This window comes from Chrysochloris asiatica, unplaced genomic scaffold (assembly GCF_000296735.1).
Source record: "Chrysochloris asiatica unplaced genomic scaffold, ChrAsi1.0 scaffold00296, whole genome shotgun sequence".
Lineage (NCBI taxonomy): Eukaryota > Metazoa > Chordata > Mammalia > Afrosoricida > Chrysochloridae > Chrysochloris > Chrysochloris asiatica.
The window spans coordinates 161,498-171,530 of NW_006408814.1; the positions used below are offsets into that span (position 1 = coordinate 161,498).

A 10,033-nucleotide genomic window follows, 5' to 3' on the forward strand; every position below is an offset into this window, starting at 1 on the left:
AGGTCTCTCATGAACACAATTAAGCGTTCCAGAATACTCATTCCCCACAATACTGTCCATAGCTTGGCATGATCCACACAATCGAAAAACCTTTGCATAAACAAAAAAGCAGAAGTAAACATCTTTCTGGTATTCTCTGCTTTCAGCCAAGATCCATCTGACATTAGCAATGATATCCCTCATTCTACCTAATCGTCTAAATCCAGCTTGAACCTTTCAAAGTTCTGTCAATGTTCTAGACGTTTTGTATTATCTTTAGCAAAATTTTACTTCCACACAATATTAATGATATTGTCTGGTGATTTCTGCATTTTATTGGGTTACTGTTCCTTGGATTGTGCACAAACAAGGATCTCTCAGTCAGTTAGCCAGGTAGCTGTCATCCAAATTTCTTGGCATAGATGAGTGTGCACCTCCAAATTGCATCAGTTTGTTGAAAAATTTCCATTTACATTCTATCGATTACCAAAGCCTTGTTTTTTGCCAATGCCGTCAATGCACCTTGGACTTCTTCCCTCAGTATCATTGGTTCTTGATCATATGCTACCTCTCAAATGGTTAAACACTGACCATATCTTTCTGGTACAGTGACTCTGTGTATTTCTTCCATCTTCTTTTGATGCTTTCTAAATCATTCAATATATTGCCCATAGAATCCTTTAATATTTCAAATCAAGGCTTGAGTTTTTTCTTCAATTCCCTCAGCTTGAGAAAAGCTGAGCATTTTCTTCCCTTTTGATTTCCTAACTTCAGCTTATACATACCTTTAATAGGACCTTCTGGCTTATTTTAGGTCAACACACTTTATGACTAAAATGTTACTGTAAAACTTGCCAGACATATTCACCATCTCAAGAATTTTGAAAATACTTAGAATGAAACATAGAATCTAATTTAAAAGAGACAGGAAAATTGAAAAACATAACAAAACACAGTATCGTTCTTACTCAAAAATGTGTATAAGCTGCTGGCTTGGAGCATTTTTCAGTCCAGTCACAATACCCTGCAACCTGCTCACACTTTGAGTTGCTGAAGCAACAGGAGTAATGATTGCTTCTTTTTCTCGTAAATATCGCCGTCCTGTTAGTGGGGTAGAAGGTGCAAATGTTCTTCTCTGTCAGAAAAGAAAAACCTGTGAGATTAATAGCTACCTTTCCATTCATTATGTTTAATTCAGCATATATTACATATTTTTTCATTCATATTTAGTAACATATTTTCCTCTCTTCTGGCTATCCAACAAATATTTAGCAATAGTATGCCAATGACATTCTTCCATTTAAATGGTGGTGGTGGTATGCTGTGGAGTTGATTCCAACTCACAGCAACCCTGTACAGGGTTTCCGATGCTGTAAATCTTTACAGGAACAGAAAGCCTCATCTTTCTCCCACAGAACTGCTAGTAGTTTCAAACTGCTGATCTTGAAATTAGCAATCAGACTCATAACCACTAGTAACATTTACCTTTCCAAAACACTGTCTACCTATAATCTGTTTCACAACGCTTCTTTAAAATATGTTGTTGTTGTTGTTAAGTGCCGTTGAGTCAGTTCCGACTCAACAACCGTATATAGCGTTTCCAAGGAGCAGCTGGTAAGTTTGTAATGCCAACCTGGCAGTTCAAACTGACCTTGCAGTCCACACATTAGCCCATAAGGAATACATATTTTCATTTTACATGTGAGGAAACAGGCACAGATTAATTAAGAAACTTGTTTACCCTGACAAAGTTAATGACAGAGCTTAAAACTTATATTTTCCATCTTCTAGACCAGTGAATTTTCTATTAGATCTCATCTTCCAACTCAATTCATAAATAAAAAATTAAGCCTTGGCCATTGACAATTACGTCCAGCATTATAAGGCTGAGGTTAAGCGAGGCCATATATGTAGTAACATGTATAGGAAAGCAAACTAAATTTTAAAGTAAAACATCAGAGGCTAAGTTGATCAAATGAAAGAATGACAAGAAACGCATAAATTTTTCTTTATGTCAAAATACCCATAATCATTGAACAACTCAGGCATATTTGAGAAAATGCATCAAAGAGATGACTATAGCAAGAAGCTAGTAAAAATATTAAATGTCATATTTTTAAATTACCTTTTAAAGCTTCAGTGGGAAATATGAATTAATAAAGAAACTCAAGATTTAACTTGAAAGATGCTTCTGCTGTTAGTAAAATCACAGAGAGAGAGAAAGATGTTTAAAGACTGAAGCCAGGCTAGGTTATATTACTTTTTCAAAGTGCTGTTGAAGATTGCACTCCACATTAGCCCGAGCTGTCAATTTCCCTAACGGATTGTCAGCAGTGAACTTTCGAGGAGTTCCAATTTCTTCTTCTGCATCTGCTCCCAAAAAGATTCTCTCATCAAAATCACCAACAGTTAGAACATATTCTTCATACTCCTTGTTCACTGCTTTGCTGCAAAGAGAATTATTTTAAGATGCTAGGATAAAAGTAAGTTACACAATGGATTTATCTTGACTTGAAGATAGATTTATAATCTAAAGTTTTGGAAAATTGACTAGTTCCTTCTAGTTTTTACTAATTCTTCCCCTCTGATAATATCACAGGTTCCTGTTTGATTATCGTCATTTCTAATATTCATATACATAACAATAAATTACTGTGAAAAGAAAAAGAACAGATACATGAAAATTAGTTAAAGCTAATTATGCAGAAGAGAAGTGTATCTGATCATTGAGGAAACAATGGTGGCTTTGAAATATGTGCAATCTGAATTGGCCAACATATGATTAACAAAAGAATGGGAAATGAATGCAGAAGTCACGAAGTAGGTGTATGAGTTTCTCAGGAGAGTACTAGTTTTAAATGTACTTAGTTAGATTCAATAACACTTAGTAAAAGACTCAAGTTATTGAGTTATCAATGCCACAAAAGCAGAGGAAATTTGAATGTGGATGATTTTCCTGATACAATGTTTCACACAGCACATTAAACAAGTCATTATTGACAGCCTCTAAAAAATATAACAAACACCATAAGTGCTAGACACTTACCTATTATCAGTAAAACTGGAAAGATCCAGGAGGCATTCCCCTTTTAAGATCTGGGGGGAAAAGTCATTTTAGGGCATCATATAGTATAATTAAGCACAGTAACTCATAAAATGTATCTAAATTCTTACACTGGAAGTGCTATAGTATACCATGTATGTGTGCACACACACAAACACACATGAAACAGAACGGCTAAATAGTTCTTTCAAATTAGTAAAACCTGCATGTAAATAAAACATTAAAAAATATGTAAAGTCAAATTTTGAGAACTGAGGTTAGTCTATATCAGTGGTTTTCAAATTTTAGTGACGTAAGAATCACTTATGGACTCCTGGTGTGGAACTACAGGATAAATACTGAACTGAGAAACACAAGAACAGCAGTCCAAACCCACCAGCTGCTCCTCAGAAGCCTGTACAGGGCTCCTATGAGCCAGAATAGACTAGATGGCACTTAGCAAGAAGAATCACTTAGGGAATCTGTTAAAAAAGCAGAATTATGGACCTAACCACCAATGATTGAGTCAATAGTTCTGAGTTGAGGCCACACTTTTGAACAAGTTGTTAATTTTTAAACAATGATCTAGGAAGGGGGAAAACTAACATTCTTAAATTATTACTATGTGTCAGAAAAGCAAAGGATTCAAAAAGAATATAGCTACTCTTTTTGGTAAGAGAAAAACTATACTCTATCAGGATTTGCTATTTTACCACAGTGTACTGAGATTGCTATACATCATGGATTTTCAGGGGCTAGTAGCCAACACATATAAATGAAGAAGGCAGAAAATACACTTCCCATCCTAAAAGAGGAGACGATAATTTAGCTTGCTAACAGTTACCCATGTAGAAATCTATAGATTTCTATACCTTCTATTTTTTAAAAGACTTTTACATACTAGAGCCTGATATTTTAATTTTTTAAATGAACAAAATAAAAATAAATATCCTAGGTAAGTCAAACAAAACATCTGTGCTTGAGGGGCAGGAGGACCACTTTCTAAACCAGGATACTTTTGGGAATAAAAGGAGGTACTAGTAATTATGCCAAGACACCAAGCAAAAAACAGATATGTAATCCAGGTAAATTGGTATGTACAGTCACAATACCCAGGTGTCACTAGTGTGCTACTTCTGTAGAGTATAATACACATAATCAATCCCTAAAGTCCTTTAAAAGTCTAGTATGCTGGAGATGTTCACCATACACATAAAGAGTCATGTTTGAGGAAAGGTGGGACTAAACAGAAAAGTTTACATAAGAGAAGAAGCCAGTTGGTGAAGGAATTCATGCTTAAAAGAAAAACCTTGTAACATTCTAGCAACAGGGTCCACAGATATGACCTCTAAATCCCTCCTTTTACCAAAGAAAAGACTCATGGCCTAGCTGGATGAAATGGCTCAAAATTGGGGAGATCAGAGATCAAGACCCAAATGAATATGTCAATCCATAAATACAGAAATAACTAAGCTCATTAAGGAAAAAATATCCAGAATGCAAGTAGGTGGCCTGTAGGTAGCTACAAACTATAGTGGATTTTCTATGAAATTAAAGGTACATCTGTTATATGTCATCCTACTTTTAGGAAAAGAGTCAGGACTTAATTCAATTTGTTTCAGTAGTTACAATAAACTTAATCTGACATCCTGTTTTTCATAATTCTTCATTACACTAACTCTGATATTCTGTTCTCTCTAATTCTTCATTAGTACCACCTGCAATTTCCCGATAGTGCACAGACATGGTCACATTCTTCAATACTTTTCAGTAAGGTTAGCTTGTTGTTGTTAAGTGCCGTCGAGTCAGTTCCGACTCAGCGATCCTATATAGGGTTCCCAAGGAGTGGCTGGTGGGCTTGAACTGCCGATCTTGTAGTTCAAGAAGTCCCTTATCCTTCAGGGCAACACCAGGACTCCAAGTTTAGCTTAAGCTTAGTTAATCACATCACAGAAGATCATAGGACACACCTGCCTCACAGCCAGGACTACATGTCCCTGACTACAATAATATTGGTAACTTGCTTAAAACACTGTTTTTTACTTTGAATCTGCTGCTGACCTCTAAACATCTGAGTCATTTCATTAAATGGACAGTACCTTCCTATCAAAGAGTTTGGAAATGTATGGCTTAAAGTAGTGCTCCTTTATTCCTTTTGCTTCTACCAGAAGTCCGTCATGCAGCTCACACAGTTCAGCAATGATGCAGGGAGGCTCTTCGGAAGCCCTAAAGTCAGTAGTATGGAAATCAGGTGGTAAACCTAGTTTCACAGAGTATAAATAAAGAGCATGACTTAATTTTAAAATTCTTGTTCCCAAAACCTGATTCTGTTTTCAAGAATAAACATGATCATACCTTTAAATGATGGATTTAGCAAGTCTCGTCTATTTGGGCATATAATAGCATTAGCAAAAATCAGGTCCAAGCAGCACAAAAGTAAATGGTAAGAGTTTACTAAATCATCACCAATCATACGAAAGTTCCCTTTATACAGACAAAAAACAAAAGAACACAAAAAACAAATCTCACTCATGTCAAATAGCACAAGCTTACACAGTAGAAATCTAAATCCAATGAAAGTGTCAGCTTACCTTTAGTGTAAACAAAGAGTGTCCAGCAGAAATTAAAGAGATCCTTAACACTGCAAGGAATCTTTCTGAAAAGGGAACAAAAAAACATACACTTCGCCTTTCTTACTAGCTTGCTAAATATGATCGCACAGCTTTTTTTAATTGAAATTACAAATATATATAATTACTAAAATCAAATTACACATAAAGGTCTATTCACTAAGGACAGACAAAATATGGCTGAACAATTAGACTCGAATGAGCCTTTCCAATCTGTATAAAATAATCAGAACACAGAAAAATAGGTATTACCCTAGATTGTCAGGTACATAGATTTTTAAAAATCCATATATATAAATATATATCAAGTTCTTTGCAGAAGTTCTTTGCAGAAGGTATAAAGAAGACTTTTAAAAAAGCAAACTCTAATGCATCTGTATCATAATCAGAATGAAACTATATATGGATTAAGGGTCTCACCTCTGCTTCCTGCTTCGAGGTAACTTTGGTAGCTCTTCATAAGGATTCTGAAATAAATCTATAAAAATTGGCTCAAATTTTTTGAAAATTACAGTAGAGACCTCAAAATTTCTCTCAAGCCTTTCTATACGCTCACGAAATTCTTGTGGCAGGTTTGACATGTCCATCCACTTCTTCATTTTATTAAAAAACTGAATTAAACTGAAAACAAAAACAAAAGAAAGCGACTTAAAAATTAATCTATATAATGGATTGAGCTGAGAATTCAATTGAAAGAGACCATTCGATTCATGACTAAAAATCTTTACTAAAAAACCTGACATTATATCAACCTTACTACCACATGCTATGAAATTATTTTGTCCCCCATGATCACCATGGGGATTTAAATTCTGAACAAAAGGGCATCATATAAAGAGTCTTTTACAATACACTGAGAGCAGCCACCTTTTTATCTAGACAGTGCTCTCTGCATATAAATCACAAATACTTGCTAACAGATGATGGATGAGTTCACAACATTAGTTTAAGAAAAACATAAAATCTCCCAAAAGCTAGGTATGAGATGCTGATCACATAGCACCAGACTGTCAGAAGTTAGGAATAAAATTCAAGTGTTTGAATTTGTTCCAAATGAGGTTCCACCACCAAAACTAAACTATGACAGTCCACCTTAGGTGCCATTGAATTGGTTCCAACAGAAAGAAACACTGTCAGAAAATAAAGTATTACTTCCACTTTCTAGCTTATTCATTTGTGATTTTCTGACACTCTGTTGTATAGAAGTTGGATTTTGTTTTCTTTTCTTTTGGTATGCTCAGCACATGAAACTGTTTCCTGTCCTTTGAGTGACTGCCTTTCACCCAATAGATCAGTTTTGCTGAAACTATGAGGCAGGAATACAATCTGAGATCCTAGATCAGATGATTCTGGTTGGGATTTTGAATCTAGAACTGCTGATGCAGAGAAATTGTGGTGCTTGGTGATTGTGTGCCAGGGAGTTGGTTCTAACTAACAGCAACCCAGCATAGGATTTCCCAGGCTGTGAATTTTTATGGAAGCAGAAAGCCTCATCTTTCGCTCGCAGAACCACTGGTAGTTTCGAACTGTTGACCTTGAGATTAGCAGCCTAACTCATGAACACTACGCTACCAGAGCTCCTTGCAGAGAAATTGTTGTTGTTGTTGTTAAGTGCCGTCGAGTCGGTTCCGACCCATAGCGACCCTGTTAGGAAGTGAAAAATCCTTACAGTAGGAAAAAAAGCAGCATTTCATAGTCACTTTCTAATAGTATTATTCTTTCTTCACTTACTAATTGGCAGTCTACTATAAGAAGGGCATTTCCTTTGCCTTTATCTATTATCACTACAGATTATATGCAATGAGTTACACACTCTTATCAAGCTAGTTCCTAAATCCTTGCACATGTCCCCAACATGTTTTTGAGTACTTCCTTACTTTCTGGCAACACTGCCCCAGTGTTGGAATCAGCAATTTCTAAAGCGTCCTAGTGTGGGGGAATAATACTTATAAATCAAAATCTGAGTAATTCATAGCTACTGAGCTTTTACTCCAACTAGGCCATTCAACTCTAGATACATGGAGCTCTGGTAACGTAGTGGTTATGAATCAGGCTGCGAACCGCAAGGTCAGCAGTTCAAAACTACCAACTGTTCCATGGGAGAAAGATGAGGCTTTCTGCTCAAATACAGATTTACAGCCTCGGAAACCCTGTACAGGGTTACTGTGAGTCAGAACTGACTCCACGGCGCACAACAACAACTCTAGATATGGGAATGCTTCTTTCTTTCTTTCTTTTCTTAGGTTGTTTTCAACTATTTGCCATGACAAAACAAATTTTTATAGTGAATATTATTCTACATGAAAAATGTGTAACAAAAGGATATTACTGCATATTAGAATTCTACAGCTTTTCTGTTTTATTTAAACCATGTTGTTTTTAGTACTTTTCCCTGTAATGAAGTTTTATCAGTGTGCCCATTTCATTATAATACTGTTACTATTACTGTTAAGTGCCATCAAGTCGGTTCCAACCCATAGCAACCCTGCATAGGGTTGAGCTTGAACCACCAACCTTACAGTTCAAACAGACTTTGCAGCCCAGTGCATTAACCCAGAGCGACATACCAGGACTCCAATATAGTACAACCATGTTAAATTACATTAGTTTAAAATTGAACCAGCAATTCATTCTCTTCAATACTTCATTCCTCATATATAAATAAAACTCAGAACCATCATCAAACTACTTATGTGAATAAATAACAATTAATAAAGGAACTGTCAATTTTGTTCTGGGCCTGACAAATGTTTTACACAGGAAAACCAGATTTAACAAACAGTTCACAGCATATAGAGTCTCAGAAGCAAATAATCCCTCAACATTTTCTCTATTATGTTAGAAGATAAATGTATACTGTAAGTAGTATACTGTAAGAAGGCAGTTGTTAAAGCACTGTTGAGCTACCCTGTACAATGTTTTCGAGGAGGGGCTGGTGGGTTTCAATAGCTGACTTTGTAATTAGCAGTCCAGTCCTTATTCTACAGCATAACCCCAAGGAAGCAGTACTAGAATGAATAATTTTGAATGTAGTAGAATGAATAATTTTGGAAAACTTATCAGAGAGGTAAAAAATTTATTAGGCTATTGCCTAAAAAGTAAGGGTTTTATTCATACTCAAGTTAATGAAAAGAAAAAGAATATAAATGTACATGTACAAAGGCAGTGCTTGATGGCAGCTAGGGTGGAGGTGCAGTGAAGTTCGCCGTCAGCTATAACACAGAATACCAGGCAAAGCAAATGCAGGGCAGAGCTCCAAAACTCGGAACCACAGAGATAGGAATATTTTAAAAGCATGAAGGCTTATAGCTTGTGGAAATTGGAGCTGAAGTAAAAAATTGCGTACATTTGAATATGCCGGGGCGGGCTCTGAGGCTGGGAGTCGACATCTTGGACGAGACCAAATGACAAGACCAAGCGGGGGAAGCAGAAACAACATGGAAAAATGCCGCGGGAAACTTGGGGCAAAGGTGGACAATACACTTTGTCAATTTTGCTTTGTTCTGATTTTATAATATTTTTTTGGGGGTATCTGGTCATTGGCGGGTCCACTGTTTGCCCACCTTCATACTGGTGACTAGAGGGGGTGCCTGAGCAAGTGGACACCCCTCACCCTCACCACTGGTGGGGTTCTTCTGCCACGCATGCACACAGATACTCAGCCATAGAGCAACCCTGAACTTTTCTTATTTGTTTGTTTTTTGTTCTGTTTTTTAATATGGTAAAGGACAGGACAGGGTTGTAGAGAGGGAAAGAGAGTTTAAAAACAAAACAGGCTAAAAATTAAATTAAAGCCTGAGGTATAGCATCACAACCAACACAGGCATCTTGCTATCTCTCAGGCACCTTTGACAGCAAGAAGCTGAAGAGAGGACATTAAATTTGTACTCATATTAGGCTACAGATTTTTTTTTCTTCTTTTTCTTCTCTCCCTGCTCTCCCTTTTCTGTGATTAGAGACTGCAGTATTCAGTCTCGTTTTTGTTGTTGCTATTTTTTAGTCTTTTATTTTTTTCTTTCTCTTGTTTTTTTCCGCTAGTGCGGTTTGGCTGTTATATGCCGCCCTCCCCCCCTTCTGCCTTTGGAGGACTCTTTGTCTCCCTATATTTTGCAAGCAAAGTCAACAACTGCTGCATATAGATAAGCTACAATCACACGTTATAAATCACCAAAACCCAGGTAAGAACCAATACCAACTACCATATACCAGGGAAACAGACGACACCTGTGAAAGTTACTTTGAGTTAAGCAATAAGAAGATAGAAAAGAGAAGCCCACATCTTGATCACATCTTCCTGGAAGCAATCAGAAAGTATAAAAAATACCAAAACACATACTCAATTAAGTATTAAGGCCACAGATAAACACTAAACATGTCCAAG

General features: G+C 36.4%; 1 protein-coding gene across 1 annotated transcript in view; it reads right to left on the reverse strand.

Annotated features, from left to right (window-relative positions):
- Positions 1 to 10,033, reverse strand: part of RBL1 (retinoblastoma-like 1 (p107)) — a 72,366-nt gene that overhangs the window by 43,042 nt on the left and 19,291 nt on the right. The window contains exons 3-9 of the mRNA XM_006874734.1: positions 6,073 to 6,273; positions 5,614 to 5,678; positions 5,378 to 5,506; positions 5,122 to 5,282; positions 3,026 to 3,075; positions 2,240 to 2,426; positions 948 to 1,114 (exon numbers count right to left, since the gene is read on the reverse strand). Coding sequence (XP_006874796.1) covers positions 948 to 1,114; positions 2,240 to 2,426; positions 3,026 to 3,075; positions 5,122 to 5,282; positions 5,378 to 5,506; positions 5,614 to 5,678; positions 6,073 to 6,273 — 960 coding nt within the window. The remainder of the gene's footprint in view (positions 1 to 947; positions 1,115 to 2,239; positions 2,427 to 3,025; positions 3,076 to 5,121; positions 5,283 to 5,377; positions 5,507 to 5,613; positions 5,679 to 6,072; positions 6,274 to 10,033) is intronic.